The following is a 21,135-nucleotide window of genomic DNA, read 5'->3' as shown; positions in this document are numbered from 1 at the left end:
ACAACAAAAAATAACAAACGTTTCTTGCGGTTTCCTGTCTGGTGCTGGTATAAACGCCTTGCGTGTTTCATCTCATGGAATCCTTACAGGCATGCTAAGTTGGTCATCTTACTATCTAAGTAGGGAAACTGAGGCTCCGAAGTCACATCTCATCTTGTTCGTAGCACAGCTGGGATTTGGATCCTGGCAGTTTGGCGCGGAGCCGGCTGTACCATCGTGTTTGTTTACACATGCCACCCCAACAGGCCCACACCTGCTTGTGCACACCCCAGGGAGTTGGAGTGACAAGTCTAGGCTCCTGGTGGGGTTCCCCTTACACACACACCCTGGCACACCCAGACTCTGGGTCTGAACACTTTTTTTTTTGAGACGGAGTCTCACTCTATTGCCCAGGCTGGAGTGCAATGGCGCAATCTCGGCTCAGTGCGACCTCCGCCTCCCAGGTTCAAGTGATTCTCCTGCCTCAGCCTCCCAAGTAGCTGGGATTATAGGTGGGCACCACCACGCCTGGCTAATTTTTGTATTTTTAGTAGAGAGTAGTTGGAGGCTGGCCTCCAACTCCTAACCTCGTGATCCACCTGCCTCGGCCTCCCAAAGTGCTGGGATTACACGCGTGAGCCACCATGACCGGACCTGAACACCACTTTTGTTTTTTGAGACAGGGTCTTACCCTGTCTCGGCTCACTGCAACCTCTGCCTCCAGGGTTCAAGCGATTCTCCCACCTAAGCCTCTAGAGCAGCTGGGACTACAAAGCACCCCAACACCATGCCCGACTAATTTTTGTATTTTAAGTAGAGACGAGGTTTCGCCATGTTGGCCAGGCTGGTCTTGAACTCCTGGCCTCAAGTGATCCACCCACCTCGGCCTCCCAAAGTGCTGGGATTACAGGTGTGAGCCACCGCGCCCGGCCTGAACACCACTGACTCATGCGTGTCCTCAGGAACCCCCTTTCTGTCCCCCCTAGCCAGCTCTGGCTTGGAACTTGTAAACTCTCAAGGTCATACCCCATCCTGAGTCTCCCAAGTGGGGACAACAATAGCAGCCCAGGCAGTGGCAGAGGGAGGAGCGAAGGGCAGGGGATAAGGGGGTCCACTAGGTGCCTTCCAGGCCTGTGTGCCCACAGCCTGAGACCGCTCTGGAGTCAGGATGAGACTTCAGGAGCCCCTCCAGCCCGAGTCCTCTGTCACCCTGACCACTAACCAGCCCCCTTGCTGCAGCCCTTTGCTGGGAGGGGCTGATGCCATCCCATGGGGGCAGGAATTGGGGGGTGGAGACTGTTAATCCCCAGTCTGGCAGGCCTGGCTTCTCCCCAGGGCGCCCACTAATTCCCAAACCAAACAGCAGGCAGCGCCGGGCCCACTGCCGGCCTAATCCGCTCCGCTCCCCACCAGCCTGGGGCTGGCCAAGGGGCCTCCCAGTTCCCACGCTCTGAGCTTCCAAGGAAGTGGGCAAATGCCTCTGTCTTCCATTCCAGGCTTCACAGGCCCAACAGGAACACCTTAACCCACACAGGATGAGACAAAGGTATCTCTCACCCAAGACACCCTCCTTCCAAAGTTGCCACAATAAACATGCATCTCTATTAGGTCTCTGTTGTGAATGGGCCCCTCTAGATGTGACACTTCTGTCCAGTGCACAACCTGTGCAATTGTATATAAAGGTGCTTACCCTCACCTCCCAATGTCAACAATACAGCAGTTTAAGATCATTTTATTGAAGAGCAAGAGGTGGGAGAGGTAGGGGGCAACTACAGCTCCCCACCAGCCCCACCAGGGGGAATGGACCCCTCCCTGCCTCCTGCCCAAGTGGCTCCCCCTGTATTATGGGGGGTACTTTGTGCAAACTCTGCCCCGAGGGGGTGGGGAGGGTGGAGGGTGAGTGTGAAATGGCAGCGGTTGGGGCTGGCAGCTGTGCTACTGGGCACTGGGGGCCTTGTAGGGCTCCAGGAGGAGGGCCGAGAAGGTGTTGACCTTGTCTGCCCCCCGCACCTCATGGGGTAACAGCGGCAGCTTCACGATGTGGAAGTCTTCATACAGGTCCTCCATCTGCAGCCAGGGCAGAGGGTAGAAGGCAGTGGTCAGGGGGCAGGAAGGCAGAGACAGAGTGTGGATCAATAGAAGCGGTAAAGCTAGAAAGCTTCCAGAGTCAGGGAGAGAATACAGGGCAGGAGCTTAAGGTGTCATAAGTGGGAGTTGCGTCACTATGGTCAGAGATCACTGGGCTAGACCCCCTGCTCTCCAGGGTCACAGGGACCTAGGCCAGGCCAGCCACAGTCCTCTATGGCCGGAATAAGGGTGAAGGATCTGAAATGTGGGGGCAAAGGGCAGGAGGCTAGAGGGCAGAGGGCCAGACGGTGGAGCAAAAGATCAGAGAATAAAAGGGCAGAGGTGCCTCTGCTGAGCCAGTGCTGGGTGGGTGGACACACCTGGTCCAGATACTTGGCCTGGATCTTGTGGCGGGCCTCACACATCTTGCAGGGCTTCTCAGGGTCGGGGAAGACGAGCTGGTTGACAATGATATTGTGTGTGTCAATCTTGCACTTGGCCAGCTCCTGGATCAGCCTCTCTGTCTCATACAGGGACAGGAACTCAGCAATGCATACGCAGATGAAAGTTGTCTGCTCCTACAGGGCACGAGAGAGGACAGTGAGGGGCGGGGTCTGCTCCTGTCCTCAGCCCCCGGGCCTCTCACCACCAGCCAGACCATCACTCACAGGGTCCTTGAACTGTTCGCTGACTGAGCGGATGACGGGCAGCGTCTCCTCCAGCTTGGAGGCCAGCTGGTCTGCATTCATGTCCCCCAGGCCCAGCATGTTGCACATCTGCAGGGGGGATGTGGGAGGGCTCATAGCTTACCTGGGGCTCCTTAAACCTCCTGGGTCGGGGGTTCACTAAACACCCGAGGGATGACTCCTGATACCTCCCAGTGGTTAAAGGCTCAGGCCCATGAGCAGATTCCTGGGGTTGGTCAAATACTAGCTTTGCCATTTCTTTCTTTTTTTTTTTTTGAAATGGAGTCTCACTCTGTTGCCCAGGCTGGAGTACAATGGCGTGATTTTGGCTCACTGCAACCTCCGCCTCCTGGGTTCAAGCGATTCTCCTGCCTCAGCCTCTTGAGTAGCTGAGATTACAGGTGCGCGCCACCATGCCCGGCTAATTTTTGTATTTTTAGTACGGGTGGAGTTTCACCATTTTGGCCAGGCTGGTCTTGAACTCCTGACCTCAGGCAATCCACCTGCCTCGGCCTTGCGAAGTCCTAGGATTACAGGCGTGAGCCACTGCGGCCGGCCTCAGCTTTGCCATTTCTAGGGAACCATAGCTAAGGGGCTTGACCCTCCTGGAGCCTCAGTTTCCCCATCTCTAAACTTTACCTCCCAGACCTGTTGTACCAGATGAGCTGAAGCATATAATGTGCTCAGAATAGTGTCTGGCACACAGTAAGTGCTCAGTGTTACCACCTGAGGCACAGGTCCCCACAGGGGACACGCACACACCCACACGTGCACATACACCATGGAGGGTGGTGCTGGTGGTGTGCAGCACTGTGGGGGCTTTAGGGTTGTCATCGTAATAATAACCTATGGGGGCTGGGCACAGTGGCTCATGCCTGTAATCCCAGCACTCTGGGAGGTCGAGGTGGGTGTACTGCTTGAGGCCAGGAGTTCAAGACCAGCCTGGGCAACATGGCAAAACCCTATCTCTACAAAAAGTACAAAAATTAGCTGGGCATGGTGGTACATGTCTGTAGTCCCAGCTACTTGGGAGGTAGAGGCACGAGAATCACTTGAATCCACGAGGTGGAGGTTGCAATGAGCCAAGATCGCACCACTGCACTCCAGCCTGGGTGACAGAGCAAGACTCCGTCTCAAATAATAATAATAATAATAATAATAATAATAATAATAACCCATGGGGCACTCTCATGATCTCCATTTGCAAGACAAGGAAGGTGAGGCCCAGAGAGGTGAAGTGATTTGCTTGAGGTCACACAGCAGTTGGGTCACATGGTGAGTGTAGAGGGTTTGAAGGCAGGTTGCCTGGTTCTGGAATGTGCTTTCTGGCTCTGTCTAGGGTATTCAGTGGGCAGGGGCAGGGACACTGAGTCCTGCCTGTGGGGGAGGAAAGACAGCTCCGTCCCATCCCCTCCAGGGAGAAGTCCAGAGTGAGAAGGGGTGGGAAGGAAAGGGAATTGTTAGTGCGCATTTGAGGGTCTGGGGGCCTGGGCCTACTCCCACTCCCGGCTGCCTGGATAGTGCAGGTGGGGGCCCCCGCCGCCTGCCTGTGAGATGAAAGGGCTGATCTGGTTCTTGATCTGCATAAGCCGGCCCAGGCCCCGCTCCACGATGGTGGGGAAGTTGAGCAGCCTCAGTGTGTGGCCCGTGGGTGCCGTGTCAAATACCACCACCGAGAAGTTCATGCCCTTCACCAGCCTGAGGGGAGACAGGGGTCAGGCCCTCTGTGTCCGCTCTTCCCCTTCCCCAGGCAGCCCCCACCCCTGCTGGCTGGGCCTGACCTCATGACCTCGGCATAGCTCATGGCCTCATCGATGCCGGGAAATGCGCTCATGGCCTCCTGCATCATCTTCTTGCCCATGCTCAGCATGTTGTCCTCCTCGAAGAACTCGTCAGGCAGCTCCGCCACGCCCAGGCTGGGGTCAATCTCCTGGGGGCCAAAGAGATGAGACTGAGGTTGCTGCTACTGCTGGGGGAGCCTTCCTACCTGGGCACAGGGCCAGGGGGAGCCTGTGGTGGGCTGTGACCATAGGTGTTTCATTAGGTCATGGCTGGGGGGGACCCTGAGGTAGTACTTAGGGTTTTGTATGGTTGCATAAAGGGTCAAAAACAAGGGGAAAATTGCAAGCTGTGCCCAGGGCCCTCAAAGGGAAGCTGAAACCCACTGCGGGCCATTTACACTGCTACTCCCCACTTGCAACCTGCCACTTGCAACCCCAGATACTCCCATGACTGGGCCATGACCTCTTCCGGATCATCATCCCTCCGCTGAGGGGCTCCTTGACCACCCTAAGTAACAGCACAGATCCACCGACACCCCTGCCCTGCCTTCCTTTCTCCTTAAGGTTTAGCCCTTAGGAGCTGGGCAGGATAGCTCACGCCTGTAGTCCCAGGTACTCAGGAGAATGAGATGGGAGGATCGCTTGAGCCCAGGAGTTGGACACCAGCCTGGGCAATATAGCAAGACCTACCTGAAAAAAAAATTAGCCCTTCCTCACATCCCTCATGATTCCCTTATCATGTTTATCATCTGTCTCCATAGCAGGAACGTCTGCCCCTCAAGGGCAGGGGTTTTACCATCTAGCTCACTGCTGTGTCCTCAGCGCTTAGCATGGACAGTGCCTGGCACAGAGGTCGTCAGCACATATGGGGAATCCAGCCAGGCGCGGTACCTCATGCCTGTAATTCCAGCCCTTTGGGAAGCGGAGGCGGGCAGATCACCTGAGGTCGGGAGCTCGAGGCCAGCCTGGCCAACATGGTGAAACCCCGTCTCTACTACAAATACAAAAATTAGCCATGCATAGTGGTGGGTGCCTATAATCCCAGCTACTCTGGAGGTTGAGGCAGGGGAATCGCTTGAACCCGGGAGGCAGAGGTTACAGTGAGCCGAGATCACGCCATTACACTCCAGCCTGGGTGACAGAGCGAGACTCTGTCTCAAAAAACAAACAACAAAACAAAACACAAACATGTATGTAGAATCTATGAAGGGATGGCCATGGCTGGGGTCCCTGGCCAGTCTCAGACTCAATGCCTCCCTCTTTTTTTTTTTTTTCCCCGAGATGGAGTTTTGATCTTGTTGCCTAGGCTGGAGTGCAGTGGCGCGATCTCAGCTCACCTCAACCTCCACCTTCTGGGTTCAAGCAATTCTCCTGCCTCAGCCTCCCGAGTAGCTGAGACTATAGGCATGCCCCACCATGCCTGGCTAATTTTTTTTTTTTTTTTTTTTTTTTGAGATGGAGTCTTGGCCGGGCGTGGTGGCTCACGCCTGTAATCCCAGCACTTTGGGAGGCCAAGGCAGGCGGATCACCTGAGGTTAGGAGATCGAGACCATCCTGGCTAACACGGTGAAACCCCATCTCTACTAAAAATACAAAAAATTAGCCAGGTGAGGTGGCGGGCGCCTGTAGTCCCAGCTACTTGGGAGGCTGAGGCAGGAGAATGGCATGAACCCTGGGGGGCGGAGCCTGCAGTGAGCTGAGATCACGCCACTGCACTCCAGCCTGGGCGACAGAGCAAGACTCCATCTCAAAAAAAAAAAAAAAAAAAAAGAGATGGAGTCTCGCTCTGTCACCCAGGCTGGAGTGCAGTGAGTAGCTGGGACTACAGGCACCCGCCACCACACCCGGCTAATTTTTTGTATTTTTAGTAGAGACGGGGTTTCACTGTGTTAGCCAGGATGGTCTCGATCTCCTGACCTCGTGATCTGCCCACCTCGGCCTCCCAAAGTGCTGGGATTACAGGCATGAACCATCACGCCCGGCCATGCCTGGCTAATTTTTGTAATTTTTTTTTTTTTTTTGAGATGGAGTTTCGCTCTTGTTGTCTAGGTTGGATAATGGCGTGATCTTGGCTCACTGCAACCTCCGCCACCAGGGTTCAAGTGATTCTCCTGCCTCAGCTTCCTGAGTAGCTGGGATTACAGGCATGCGCCACCACCCCAGCTAATTTTGTATTTTTAGTAGAGACGGGGCTTCTCTATGTTGGTCAGGCTGGTTTTCAACTCCCAACCTCAGGTGATCCACCCACCTCAGCCTCCCAAAATGCTGGGATTACAGGTATGAGCCACCATGCCCGGCCAATGCCTCCCTCTTTATCTTCCTCCTTTGTCATCTCTTCTTGGTGACTTCATGAGTCCCATGGGGAAGTACCCAACTCGCTGGCCTTAGGGGTCATTCCCTGTTGGGGAGCTTGCCCACTCATCACTGCAACCTCTTCTTATGCTTCATATATTTTAAGCTTCTTTGGACTACTTCATCCCCTCACCTGGCCCCTGTAAACTGTCAGTGTTTCTCTTGGCTGGCACCCTTATCCAGCCCAGCCTCCACAGGTTCCCTCTGCAAACACTCCCTTTCCCCTTGCTGTTGGCAAAATCCCCCACTCTGGTTACTTCCAGCTTTCTTTTTTCTTTCTTTTAGAGATAGCGTCTTGGCCGGGCGCGGTAGCTCACACTTGTAATCCCAGTGTATTAGGAAGCCAAGCCAGGCAGATCATTTGAGGTCAGGAGATTGAAAACAGCCCGGCCAACATGTTGAAACCCCGTCTCTACTAAAAAAAAAAATATAGGCCAGGTGCGGTGGCTCACGCCTGTAATCCCAGCACTTTGGGAGGCCAAGGCGGGTGGATCACGAGGTCAGGAGATCGAGACCATCTTGGTTAACACAGTGAAACCCCGTCTCTACTAAAAATACTAAAAATTAGCCGGGCATGGTGGCATGCACCTGGAGTCCCAGCTACTCGGGAGGCTGAGGCAGGAGAATCACTTGAAATCGGGAGGGAGAGGTTGCAGTGAACCGAGATTGCGCCACTGCACTCCATCCTGGGTGACAGAATAAGACTCTGTCTCAAAACAAACAAAAAACCCCCCCCAAAACAAAAATTAGCCGGATGTGGTGGCGGGCGCCTGTAATCACAGCTACTTGGGAGGCTGAGGCAGGAGAATCGCTTAAACTCAGGAGGTGGAGGTTGCAGTGAGCTGAGATCACACCACTGCACTCCAGCCTGGGTGACAGAGTGAAACTCAGTCTCAAAAAAAAAAAAAAAAAAAAAAAAGATAGCATCTCATACATAGCTCATTGCAGCCTCAAACTCTTAGGCTCAAACGATCCTCCTGCCTCAACCTACCGACTTACTGGGACTATAGGCACACACCACCATGCCCAGCTAATTTTGTTTGTTTTTTGTAGAGAAAGGGTCTCCCTTTGTTGCCCAGGCTGGTCTTGAACTCCTGACCTCAAGTGATCCTCTTGTCTCAGTCTCTGCAAGCACTGAAATTATAGGTATGGCTTTCTAGCTCTTTAGTATCACTGCACTTGAGGGCCAAACACTCCTGAAGAGTATTCCCATCTTGCTCCTCACCCTTTTGGAGACGGAGTCTCGCTCTGTCATCCAGGTTGGAGTACAGTGGCGCAATCTTGACTCACTGCGACCTCCGCCTCCCAGGTTCAAGCAATTCTTTGCCTCAGCCTCCCGAGTATCTGGGATTACAGGCGCCCACCACCAGGCCCAGCTAATTTTTTTTTTTTGAGATGGAGTGTCGCTCTGTCTCCCAGGCTGGAGTGCAGTGGCATGATCTCGGCTCACTGCAACCTCCGTCTCCCAGGTTCAAGCAATTCTCCTGCCTCAGCCTCCCGTGTAACTGGGACTACAGGTGCCGGCCACCACGCAAGGCTAATTTTTGTATTTTTAGTAGAGACGGGGTTTCACCATATTGGTCAGGCTGGTCTCGAACTCCCGACCTCAGGTGATCTGCCCGCCTCAGCCTCCCGAAGTGCTGGGATTACAGGCGTGAGCCACCGTGCCTGGCTTATTTTTGTATTTTTTTTTTTTGAGATGGAGTCTTGCTCTGTCACCCATGCTGGAGTGCAGTGGCGCGATCTAGGCTCACTGTAAGCTCCACCTCCCGCATTCATGCCACTCTCCTGCCTCAGCCTCCCGAATAACTGGGATTAAAGGCACCCGCCATCACGCCTGGCTAACTTTTTGTATTTTTAGTAGAGATAGGGTTTCACCCTGTTAGCCAGGCTGGTCTCAATCTCCTGACTTTGTGATCCACCCACCTCGGCCTCCCAAAGTGCTGGGATTACAGGCGTGAGCCACCGTGCCCAGCTAATTTTTGTATTTTTAGTAGAGATAGAGTTCCACCATCTTGGCTAGGCTGGTCTTTAACTCCTGACCTTGTGATCCACCCGCCTCAGCCTCCCGAAGTGCTGGGATTACAGGCATGAGCCACCACGCCCGCCCTTGCTCCCCTCTTCTGAACACAAATCTCCAATGGGCACTTGATGATCCAGACAATTCTGGTTCCCCCTGCTACCTTAAGAAGTGTTTACGTGACATTTTCTCCCTCCTCAAACTTCTATCCCATTCACTGCTGAGACCCTTGCCTGTTCCTTGGTGAGAAAGAGAAGCCATTGGCTGCCAACACCCTCATCTCTGCCCGGGAAGTGCCCCAATTCCTCCTGTTTCCCTCCCAGTCCCTGACCCTGGCAGCGCCCAAGTTCTGGGTCTGTATGCTGGATGGAGCTCATCCCACCTGAGGACTGTCCTCTGCCAGCATCCTCACTCTGCAGCATCTCTTTATTTTATTTTTATTTATTATTTTTTGTTGAGTCTCACTCCGTTGTTCAGGCTGTAAAGCAGTGGCGCGATCTCGGCTCACTGCAAGGTCCGCTTCCCGGGTTCACGCCATTCTCCTGCCTCAGCCTCCGCAGTAGCTGGGACTACAGGTGCCCGCCACCACACCTGGCTAATTTTTTTGTATTTTTAGTAAAGATGAGGTCTCACCGTGTTAGCCAAGATGGTCTCAGTCTCTTGACCTTGTGATCTGCCCGCCTCAGCCTCCCAAAGTGCTGGGATTACAGATGTGAGCCACCGTGCCCGGCCTTTATTATTTTTTTGAGACAGAGTGTTGCTCTGTCGCCCAGGCTGGAGTGCAGTGGCACGATCTCAGTTCACTGCAAGCTCCGCCTCCGGGGTTCACGCCACTCTCCTGCCTCAGCCTCCTGAGCAGCTGGGACTAAAGGCACCTGCCACCACGCCCAGCTATTTTTTGTATTTTTAGTAGAGATGGGCTTTCACCGTGTTAGCCAGGAGGGTCTTGATCTCCTGACCTTGTGATCCACCCGCCTTGGTCTCCCAAAGTGCTGGGATGACAGGAGTGAGCCACTGCGCCCAGCCAATTTTTTTTTTTTTTGAGACGTGAGAAAACCTCGTCTCTACTAAAAATACAAAAATTAGCCGGGCATGGTGGTAGGCACCTGTAATCCCAGCAACTCCGGAGGCTGAGGCAGGAGAATCTCTGCTTCCTGGGTTCTAGCGATTCTCCTACCTTAGCCTTCTGAGTAGCTGGTATTACAGGCACCTGCCACCATGCCCAGCTAATTGTTTTATATTTTTAGTAGTGACGGGGTTTCACCATGTTGGCCAGGCTGGTCTCAAACTCTTGACCTCAAGTGATCCGCCCACCTTGGCTTCTCAAAGTGCTAGGATTACAGGAATGAGCCACCATGCCCAGCCCTCACACAGCTTTAAATGCCACCCTTGGGGCAGTGACTTCCAAATCAATGCCAACCTCCTCTGGGCTCCAGACTCACATAAACAAGCTATTGTCATGATGTTTACACTTGGATTTCCAGTGGGCAACTCACATTCACTGTGGACAAAATGAAATTCTTTATTTGTTAATTCTAAACCTACTCCTTTCCTAGTTTTCCCCATCCCAGCTGCTCAGAGAGACAAGAAAGACATGTAATCAATTCATTTCTTTTTCTCACCCAAGTAATCTTACTGGTTTACTTCCAAAATACATCCCTGGTGCGATGTGGTGGCTCATGCCTGTAATCCCAGCACTGTGGGAGGCCGAGGCAGTCAGATCACTTGAGGTCAGGAGTTTGAGACCAGCCTGGCCAATATGGTGAAAACCTGTCTCCTAAAAAAAACAAAATTAACAGGCAGTGGTGGCGCAAGCCTGTAATGCCAGCTACTCGGGAGGCTGAGGCAGGAGCATTGCTTGAACCTGGGAGGCGGAGGTTGCAGTCAGCCTAGATCGGGTTACTGCACTCCAGCCTGGGAGACAGAGGAGTCTTGAGTGTCTAAAAAAAAAAAATAACCTCAAGTCTGACTACTTCTCCCCCAACATTCTGCCTCCACCAGAGTCCAGGATGTTGTCATCTCTCAACTGGTTACATCCCCAATCTCCTTGTTAGTTTCCCTGCTTCTACCCTGACTGACAATTAAATCTCCACCTGGCCGTCAAAGGGTACTTTTCAAACATGAATTTGGCCACGACATTGCCCTGCTTAAAACAAACAGCTTCCCGTTAATAACCTGGAGTCAATGCCAAACTTCTTAGCGTGGCCCATAAGGTCCCACACCATGTGGCTCTGATTGGTCTCTCCAACTTCTCCTTCCCCTACCCTGGCTCACTAAGCTTCAGGCACTCTGGTGTGCTTCCTGCTCTGCAATTCCTCATTGGTTCCCTTCTGAGTATGTTGAGGAAGGAGTGAAACAGGAGAGACACAGGATATAGAGTGGATAGGACACGGTGGCTGCTGGTGTGTGCGCACAAGAAAGGCTGGAAGAGGCTTTTCCCAGAAGTGGTGGCTAAGCCCTGTTCCACTCACCATAGCAAAGAGGTTGTCATAGCCTTTGACCTTGGTAGGCACCTTTGAGAACTTCTGGTCAAAAGCATCTGAGATGTTGTGTGCTGGGTCTGTGGAGATGATCAGAACACTCTCACGCCCCTTGGAGAGCTGGACTGCCAGGCTGCAGCTGAGTAAAGGAAAAGTCAAAAGATAGGGGATGAGGGGATGGGCTCTGTTCCCTGGGTCTGCAAGGGGAGTGGCAGGTTGCCTGGAGCAGGTGACCCGGATCAGCAGGGGCCTTGAGAGGAGAGTATGGGTTACGGTGGGATTGAGCCTCAGTCCCTACAAAGGAACCCTCTCTGATTTATCTCCTGACCCCTCTATGTGGACTAGAGAGGTCAGGTTCAGCTGACTGAGTCTGTCTGGCCTAGTGCCTGCTTCTTCTTTGCTGGGCTAAGTGGCATGGCCCAGCTGTCCAGCCAGCATAGCTTGACTCCGTGCCCCCTTCCTTAATAAGCTAAGGGGTCCCCTGCATTCCCTAGTAAGCACAGGATGGTTCAGTCTGCTTGTCCAGGATAATCTGTCCAACGGACACCTCCTGCCTGTAGCTGCCTGGGACAGTCTGATCACGTGCCCTCTCCCTCGCTTTCCACCCTCACTCTCGCCTTGGGCATAAAACACCAAGGTTCACCGAACTAGGATTGCTTGTTCTGGTGCCGCCCTCACCCACAACTCTGGATTCACTCAGGTACGGTCCAGCTGATGGGGATATCTAAGTGCTTCCCCGTCCCCCGGGCGCTGAGTTCACTGTGGTTCGGCACTTGAGCCCCAACACGGATGGTCCAACTCAGAGGGTGCTAGGGCTGCATTGAGGTCTTTCTCATTTGCTCCAGGTAACTTCCAGAGAGTGAAACCCAAAGACCCCCGCCAGCCCCCATACCCCGGTCGTGGTGGAAAAGCCGGTCCTTGGCCTCCCCTTCGCCCAGTGGTATATCCTACACGCCTCCTGGCCCCCGCCGCAGCCTCCTTACCTGCAGGTGGTCTTGCCCACACCACCCTTGCCCCCGACGAAGATCCACTTCAGGCTGCGCTGCTCGATGATGTTGCTAAGTGTAGGCTCCAGCGGCTCCACATCAGGCGCATCTTCGAACTCCTCTGCCTCAACCCCCCACCCGGCCACCCCTGCCGCCATTTTGGAACTGGCTCACGTGATCCAGCGGAGCGCACCATACGAAGAACCTACAGGGGAAATTCTCTATCACATTCCTAGCGAAGCTAGGAGCATGAGTTAATTTCCTCATTACTTGCCTTTTAGGAGAAATATAAATTATATTTTCACTATTCTTTGCTTCCACGGTTCACTTTGTCAACCTCTGGTCTATAATTTTCCAAGTGTTCCCCCTACCTAATGAACACATCGGTACGGTTTAGGCTACTCCCTTTCACTGATTGGGCCCTAGGTCTTGCAGCTCTCCTTTCATTGGCTATGTCTTTTCTTACTTACACCAATCACTCTTATGTTCCGGTAGCGCCAACCTCTCCTTAGCAACCAGCCAAACACCCAGTCCATGCCCTTTCGGTGAAGTCAGAGTCCCGGTCCTCCTTGGCCTGATTCCATAGGCTCAACTTTATGTCCATCATTTTCCCTCTATTCTTCACGTTAGGGCCCAACCTCACCTCAGGTCCGCCCCCTCTGTTATTCAATAGGCTGTGAGCCACTTGGCTCTTGCCGCAAACCAATCATAGACGAATTGACTCGGTTGGCGATAGGTCCTCGGGCTGATAGTGGCTTAGAGTGGGCGAGTCCACAGTCTTGTCCTGTACGCCCTGATCTCCCATGCCTAGCAGACACCATTCCTGCAATTGCGCTCCGTTTCGTAGAAGGAATTCCTAAAAGCCTCCTTGTATTTCAAGAGAAGACTCCAGTATACCATATTTCATGTTTGAACCTCTGTCTTAGAGCAGGAACAGAAGCTGGGTTCCAGGCCCTTGATGGAGACCCCAGCCCATGACACTCTTAACTTTAGAGGGAGACTACAGACTAGAAATAACCCCGACTTCATCTGAATACTACAGCTCATAAAATAAGCTGATTCTCGGGCCGGGCGCGGTGGCTCATGCCTGTAATCCTACCACTTTGGGAGGCCGAGGCGGGTGGATCACCTGAGGTCAAGAGTTCGGGACCAGCCTGGCCAAGATGGTGAAACCCTGTCTCTACTAAAAATACAAAAATTAGCCGGGCGTGGTGACACGCGCCTGTAATCCCAGCTACTCAGGAGGCTGAAGCAGGAGAATCGCTTGAACCCGGAGGGCAGAGGTTGCAGCGAGCCGAGATTGCGCCACTTCACTCCAGCCTGGGTGAAAGAGTGAAACTCCGTCTCTAAATAAATAAATAAATAAATAAAATAGGCTGGGCGCGTTGGCTCACGCCTGTAATCCCAGCACTTTGGGAGGCCGAGGCAGGCAGATCACGAGGTCAGGAATCGAGACCAGGTTGAGGCAGAAGAATCGCTTGAACTCGGGAGGCGGAGGTTGCAGTGAGCCGAGATCACGCCACTGCACTCCAGCCTGGGCGACAGAGCGAGACTCCGTCTCAAAAAATAAAATAAAACAAAATAAAATAAAGTAATAATAACAATAATAAAATAAAAAAGTAAGCTGATTCTCAGACGGGGACCTCAGCTCCACAGAGCCAGCTATGTCCCCAATAAATGTGAGCTTTATCCCAGAGATGGGTACCCAACCCAAAGATACCCCTATTTCTACTTGGGGGGCCCAGACTAGACATGCTCTCTATTCCGCAGTTAGGGGTTCAAGTTCCCAGGTGTCAGCTGAGCACACAGCCCCAAATGAGGTCCTTCCACTCATAGAGATTATTCTTGGTGTCGTCAGACGGGGATTCTAGCCCTGGAAAGCGAATCTGTTCCTAGCCCCAAGTGAAACCAACTCCAGAGAGCAAGCTACAGCCCCAGTCTCAGGCGACAGTCTCATTCTCCGGGACCCCCTGTCTGGGGAACACCAGCCTGAGTACTGCTGAATTTTGAAAACCCGAGAGGCAGGGCTCGGTGGCTCACGCCTGTAATCCCAGCACTTTGGGAGGCTAAGGTAAGAGGAATGCTGGAGCCTAGGAGTTTGAGAACAGCCTGGGCAACATGACAAAACCCCGTCTCCACAAATATAAATAAATAAATAAATAAATAAATAAATAAATAAATAAATAGATAAATAAAATTAGCCAGGCGTAGTGGCGCATGCCTGTGTTTCCAGCTACTCGGGAGGCTGTGGTGGGAGGATCGCCTCAGCCCTGAGAGGTCGAGGCTGAAGTGAGCCGTGATCATGCCTTTGCACTCCAGCCTCGGAGACGGAGTGTGACTCTGTCTCCAAAACAAGACAAAAAACCAAAAACCAAAAACCAAAACAGCAAGACTGGGCCCGATGGCTCACGCCTGTAATACCAACACTTTGGGAGGGGAGGCCAAGGCAGGAGGATCGCTTGAGGCCAGGAGTTCGAGACCAGCCTGGGCAATATAGCCAGGCGCCCGTCTCTAATTTTTAAAAAACAAGGCCGGGCGCGGTGGCTCATGCCTGTAATCCCAGCAGTTTGGGAGGCCGAGGCGGGCGGATCACCTGAGGTCGGGAGATCACCAGCCTGACCAACATGGAGAAATCCCGTCTCTACTAAAAATACAAAATTAGCTGGGCGTGGTGGCGCATGTCTGTAATCCCAGCTACTCGGGAGGCTGAGGCAGGAGAATCGCTTGAACCTGGGAGGTAGAGGTTGTGGTGAGCCGAGATCGCGCCGTTGCACTCCAGCCTGGGAAACAAGAGGGAAACTCCGTCTGAAAAAAAAAGAAAAAAAAAAACAAACAAAAAAACCCGCGAGACGGGGGCTCCTCCCCCTAGCCCCGCCCCTTCGGGTTGGTTCCCTCATTCGCCCCGCCCCCGCTGCGGACTCTGGAGGGCCTGACCGCTCTTCCCGGCATGCATTGTTCGGGACCAGGCGAGTCGGGCGCCAAGCGCGGGGCCGGAGCAGCCTTCCCGGAGTCCTTTGCGCGGCACCTGGCGACAAAATGGCTGCCCGAGGGAGACGGGCGGAGCCTCAGGGCCGGGAGGCTCCGGGCCCCGCGGGCGGTGGCGGTGGCGGGAGCCGTTGGGCTGAGTCGGGATCGGGGACGTCGCCGGAGAGCGGGGACGAGGAGGTGTCGGGCGCGGGTTCGAGCCCGGTGTCGGGCGGCGTGAACTTGTTCGCCAACGACGGCAGCTTCCTGGAGCTGTTCAAGCGGAAGATGGAGGAGGAGCAGCGGCAGCGGCAGGAGGAGCCGCCCCCGGGTCCGCAGCGACCCGACCAGTCGGCCGCCGCCGCTGGCCCCGGGGATCCGAAGAGGAAGGGCGGTCCGGGCTCCACACTTAGCTTCGTAAGGAGCCGTGGGGGTGGGGGCGGGCGCCACGGCCTGTCCTGGCAGCGGGAGTCGGGGCCCGTGAAGGGGGATCGGGACCGAGGTCCACTTTCCGTTCTGAATGAGGGGCCCGCCCGGGTCACCCGCTGAGGGTGTGGAACTTGGATTCCCGACAACTGGGGTCTGGGGGCGGGAGTGGGGACTCCAGGAGCTTGCCCGTGGGAACTGGGAGCTGAGGAATTGCCTAGGAATCAGCACTGTGGAGAATGAGGAAACGTGGATATCAGGATTCCTGTTTGAGTGGTACCCGGACCTTGGGTCATGGGACCACCACTAATTATGAGGAAAGGGAGTAAATTTAAGTCTGGACTCTGAGCTATATGCGTTAGACTCAGACCACGTACTATGTAAGGACAATTACTTACCTAGGACAATTGCTTGACTTCCTTGTATCTTATTCGACCAACCTCCATTTATTGAGCAATTTACCTCGTGCTATGCATTGTGCTAGGTGCTGGTATGCAGTGGTGAGCTTACAGACAAGATCGCTGCTTTCCTGGAGCCTCTGGGTTTGCCTACCCTCATTTTCCCTGGTTGCAAAAATAGACATCATCGCATCTCTTGATGTGGTGAGGGTTTTATGAGGTGATCCTGGAAAAGTGGTTAGCACAGAGCCTGTCTTCCAGGAAGGGCTAAACTGGTGGTTCTCAATTGGGGCAGTTCCCTCCACCCCCACATTTGGCAAAGTCTGGAGACATTTTTGGTTGTCAGAACTGCGGGAGGGGGTGCTAGTGACATCTATGGGTAGAGGCCAGGGATGCTGCTCAACTTCCTACCATGCGTGGGGCAGCGCCCTCCCACCCCCAAACAAAGAATAATCCAGCTCAAAATGTTATTAGTGCCAGGTTGAGAAACTCTGGATTAAGTAAATAGGGCATATATTGATTTTTGGCTCTGAGCTTGCCTTGTCTGTGGTGTTAAGATCAAGTCTCTGTAGTGTGGAGGAAAAAGTGTTGACTTGAGAATAACAAGACTGGGGGCTCTAGTTCTGGATCCAGCATGTGATTTTGGGCAAGTGATCTAACCTCTGCAAGCCTCAGTTTCTTCATTTGTTAAAAATGGGCGTGGATTGGGTGCAGTGGCTCACACCTGTAATTCCAACATTTTGGGAGGTCGAGGTGGGTGGATCGCTTAAGCCCAGGAGTTGGAGACCAGCCTGGACAATATGGCAAAAACGCATCTCTACAAAAAAAATTAAAAAATTAGCTGGGCATGGTGCCACACATGCCTGGAGCTCCAGCTACCCAGGAGGCTGAGACAGGAGGATCGCTTGAGCCCAGGAGATTCAGGCTGCAGTGAGCCGTGATTGCACCACTGCGCTCTAGCCTGGATGACAGAACAAGAGAGTATCTTAAAAAAAAAAAATCGGTGTGAAATAATCCCAGCAGGCCAGGCTCTGTGGCTCATGCCTGTAATCCCAGCACTTTGGGAGGCCGAGGCGGGCAGATCACCTGAGGTCAGGGGTTCAAGACCAGCCTGGCCAATGTGGTGAAACCCTGACTCTACTAAAAATACAAAAATTAGCCAGGCATGGTGGTGCATACCTGTAATCCCAGCTACTCGGGAGGCTGAGGCAGGAGAATCACTTGAACCTGGGAGGTGGAGGTTGCAGTGAGCTGAGATCGTGCCACTGCACTCCAGCCTGGACAGTAAGACTCTGTCTCCAAAAAAAAAAAAAAAAAATGGAAATAGTCCCAGCAGCACAGGTTACTGAATGCCTGGTTGTCTGTGAAGCCTGTTGGAGCCCCTGGAGCGCAGGAAGCCCTCAATCAATGGGAGAAGGTGGGATACAGGATGAAAGGCTAGAGGAAGACTCTTTGAGGCAAGGGTAAGGAAGGAAAAGCGTCAGGACCAGGGTTGGTGTGATACCTGCGAGTGGAATCCCTTCATGAATGGGAGTAGCAGTCGTCATTGCATCTTTTTCATTTGTTCATTGAGGGGCCATTTTGGCTGCACCCTCAAAGAGGCCGTGCCAGGCTAGGCACAGGGAAGGCAATGTTGCTTGATGTCTAAGGATGCTGTCCAGAGGCTTCGACCCACCTGACCCTGAATCAGCTCCATTGTTGTTAGCATGACCTCTCCTTCTGAAAGACTTCCCTCATCTATGAAAAGGGGGTGGTTCTTTTTTTTTTTTCTTTTTTCTTTTTTTTTTTGAGACAGAGTCTCCTTCTTGTTGCCCAGGCTGGAGTGCAATGGTGCAACCTCGGCTCACTGCAACCTCCTCCTCCCAGGTTCAAGCAATTCTTCTGCCTTAGCCTCCCAAGTAGCTGGGATTACAGGCGCCTACCACCACTCCCGGCTAATTTTTTGTATTTTTAGTAGAGATGGGGTTTCACCATGTTGGCCAGGCTGGTCTCAAACTCCTGACTTCAGGTGATCTACCCGATTCTACCTCCGAAAGTGCTGGGATTACAGGCCTGAGCCACTGTGCCTGGTCAAAAAGGGGGTGGTTCTAACTTTCATCTTAGGGTAGCTGTGAAAATGAAAGGAGATGATACATCCACAGCACTTGGCACAGGGCTTGGCATACAGTACGTGCTCAATAAAGGGAGCTGTTGCCACCTCTTGTGGTCCCTGCTAGGGAGGGTGAGGCCTTGGTGTGGAAAGTGAGAACAGAGCTGGTCCCTACTGAGGTGGGCACTCTTCTTGCTCCCTGGGAGGGCACCGCGGGCCCAGGGCAGGCGCTGAGTCGCGTGTGCTCCTCTCTGATTGCTGCGCAGGTCGGCCGGCTGGCGGAGCTGGGCGCGGCGTCAGGACGGGCCACCAGGCCGGGCTAGGAAGGTGTAGTGGGCCTCAGCGCCGCCAAGGGCGGTCCCGGCTCCTGTAACCGTTGCAGTCTTCTGTCCCTTCACCCAGGTGGGCAAACGCAGAGGCGGGAACAAACTAGCCCTCAAGACGGGAATAGTAGCCAAGAAGCAGAAGACGGAGGATGAGGTGAGCCAGCTTGGTGCAGGGGGTCCACCCGCATTGCCTTTCCCTTCCAGCTTTTGCACCCAGCCTTCTCCCTCCCTGTCTGGTATCCAGGCCTTTGATGAGTGTGCCTGGCAGGGTAGGAGGGCTGTCAATGGGTCCCCAGATAACTTGACTTTATAATCTTTAGCTCAAACCCAGAGTCTTCCGGGTGACACTGGGAATGGGTCACCTGTCTCAGGGCAGTCCTGACCCTGGTTCCTGGCACCCCCGTCCTAACCCGTATCCCCTTTCCACAGGTATTAACAAGTAAAGGTGATGCGTGGGCCAAGTACATGGCAGAAGTGAAAAAGTACAAAGCTCACCAGTGCGGTGACGATGATAAAACTCGGCCCCTGGTGAAATGACGCCCCTCCCCCGCCTGCCCATGGCCTGGGACTCTCTGCGATGTACATAACTATTTAATGCAGCGGCAGCGGCGACAGCCTTCCCTGAGAGGACTTAAAAGCAGAAGGAAACCGAGATGCTTCCCGCAGCCGTGGACGATTCTCCAGGACTCTTTTTTTACCTTGAGCACTTGCCTCGTGAGACTTCATAGAACAGTGGTTTACTGTCCCCCCCCTTCTCACCTCCTCATTCTCTCTGGCTCTTTCTGTCTTCCTCTTCTCACCCTCCTCCCTCCCCTTAGCCATCACTTCTGGGAAGTAAAGAACTTGACTTAGTGCCGGAGCTGTGTGCTTGGTTTGTCTTCTTTGCGCTGTCGGACCTAAGCCTTCCCCCCGTTGCTGGCATTGTACCTGTCAAAGCCTGGGCCTGACCCAGTAAGGAGCGGGATATGGAAGGGGTAGGAAGGACAGGGGCACATCCCCTCCTGTAGGCCTGGACTTTCCCCAAGACCTATCTCCCCTCACTGCTGCATCCCTACCGTGCCACCTTAGGCTCACTTTCTCTTCACAGTTCCATTTTGGCTTGGCCAAAGCTGTTGGATTGTGCATTCAGCAGACACTTAGGAGCATCTATTATGTGCCAGGGCTCTGCAAGGCTCTGGGACCACAGCTGGGAACACACAGACCACACCCTCCCTGCCCTTACAGAAGGGGACAGACACAAACAAAAAGGGGAAGCCCTTTTGCAGCTAGGGAGGAGGGGGGTATGTCTTTTAGGTGACATTTGATTAGAGTCCTGAGGGAGGTGAGGCGGAGTCCCAGGCAGAGGGAACAGCCAGGTTGGAGAGGGCTTGAGCCTGATGGGGGCCTCCTAAGTGAGGAGGATTGATGAATGGATTATGGGGGGGAGAATTCAGGAATTTTTTTTTTTTTTTTTTTGGGAGATGGTCTCGCTCTGTTGCCCAGGCTAGAGTGCAGTGCTACGATCACAGCTCACTGCCTCACTGCAGCCTCCACTTCCTGGCCTCCTCCCACCTCAGCCCCGCAAGTAGCAGGGACCACAGGTTCACACCACCATGCTCTGCTAGTTTTTAAATTTTTTTATAGAGACGGGGTCTCCCTATGTTGCCCACGCTGGTCTGCAACTCCTAGGCTCAAGCAACCCTCTCACCTCGGCCTCCTAAAGTGCTAGGATTACCAGTATGAGCCATTCCTGGCCCAGGATTTTATTCTTTTTTTTTTTTTTTTTTTTGAGACAGAGTCTTGTCTCTGACACCCAGGCTGAAGTGCAGTGACGCGATCTCAGCTCACTGCAACATCCACCTGGGTTCAAGCCATTCTCCTGCCTCAGCCTCCCGAGTAGCTGGGATTACAGGTGCCTGCCACCATGCCTGGCTGATTTTTGTATTGTTGGTAGAGACAGGGTTTCACCATGTTGGCCAGGCTGGTCTCGAACTCCTGACCTCAGGTGATCCACCTCGGCCTCCCAAAGTGCTGGGATTACAGGCCTGAGCCACTGCGTCGTGCCCAGGATTTTATTCTTAAGTGAGGAGAAGGCTTTGGGGGGTATTTGAGGTAGCAACATCATACGTTTTATATCTTCAGGGGATCCCTCTGCCTCCTGTGGGGAATAGACTGAAGGGAGCTGAGGGTAGAACCTGGGAGACTGAGGAGGGGAGTGGAGGGGACTGCATCTTGGCAGCAGAGGAGGTGAGGAGTGCTGAGAGCTGGATTCCATGGGGCTGTGTGCTCCGCTGGGGGAAAGGCCACTCAGTCCTCTAGCTACTTGAAGCCCTTCCAGGGAGGCTGGAGTCTGTCTCTTCTGTACGCATACACCCTCAAGAGAAAGAGGGCGAGGGGGTTCTCTGTCCAACCTTACAGAACATGATCATTGGCACAGACCTAGCCCTTCCATGCCCTCCTCCTGGCTCCACTGCCCAACCTGTTGGAGCCAGAAGCTGCCTGGCTCCACCTGTTCTCCACCAAACCCACACAGGTTTTAAGATGCCCTTGCCTCCCAACTCCTCAAACCTGCTGGACCTGGAGCAACGTTGGGGGGTCCCCC

General features: G+C 53.6%; 2 protein-coding genes across 6 annotated transcripts; one reads left to right on the top strand and one right to left on the bottom strand.

The window, feature by feature from the left end:
* Positions 1 to 1,695: 1,695 nt before the first annotated feature.
* Positions 1,696 to 15,126, bottom strand: GET3 (guided entry of tail-anchored proteins factor 3, ATPase). Of its 4 annotated transcripts, none has more exons than XM_055371852.1 (8): positions 15,082 to 15,126; positions 12,349 to 12,556; positions 11,357 to 11,504; positions 4,514 to 4,662; positions 4,280 to 4,430; positions 2,715 to 2,822; positions 2,427 to 2,624; positions 1,696 to 2,046 (listed from the first exon to the last, which is right to left on the bottom strand). In XM_055371852.1, exons 2-8 carry the CDS (start codon positions 12,507 to 12,509, stop codon positions 1,915 to 1,917), a joined length of 1,047 nt encoding a protein of 348 aa, XP_055227827.1. In that variant the 5' UTR covers positions 12,510 to 12,556; positions 15,082 to 15,126; the 3' UTR covers positions 1,696 to 1,914. The 4 variants fall into 4 exon arrangements, with proteins under 4 accessions (XP_055227827.1, XP_055227826.1, XP_063557120.1 ...); XM_055371851.1 differs by lacking the exon at positions 15,082 to 15,126 and adding an exon at positions 12,822 to 13,007; XM_063701050.1 differs by lacking the exon at positions 15,082 to 15,126 and adding an exon at positions 12,723 to 12,768.
* A 171-nt stretch (positions 15,127 to 15,297) lies between these two features.
* On the top strand, positions 15,298 to 19,413 carry TRIR (telomerase RNA component interacting RNase). 2 transcript variants are annotated; one of them, XM_004060092.4, is made up of 3 exons: positions 15,304 to 15,732; positions 18,631 to 18,708; positions 18,984 to 19,413. In XM_004060092.4, exons 1-3 carry the CDS (start codon positions 15,388 to 15,390, stop codon positions 19,089 to 19,091), a joined length of 531 nt encoding a protein of 176 aa, XP_004060140.1. In that variant the 5' UTR covers positions 15,304 to 15,387; the 3' UTR covers positions 19,092 to 19,413. The 2 variants fall into 2 exon arrangements, with proteins under 2 accessions (XP_018871240.1, XP_004060140.1); XM_019015695.4 differs by lacking the exon at positions 18,984 to 19,413 and having other exon boundaries at positions 15,298 to 15,709; positions 18,631 to 18,707.
* The last annotated feature ends 1,722 nt before the right edge of the window (positions 19,414 to 21,135 follow it).

The sequence above is a fragment of the Gorilla gorilla genome, chromosome 20, assembly GCF_029281585.2.
Source record: "Gorilla gorilla gorilla isolate KB3781 chromosome 20, NHGRI_mGorGor1-v2.1_pri, whole genome shotgun sequence".
NCBI lineage: Eukaryota > Metazoa > Chordata > Mammalia > Primates > Hominidae > Gorilla > Gorilla gorilla.
This window is presented reverse-complemented; position numbering and strand designations above follow the sequence as displayed.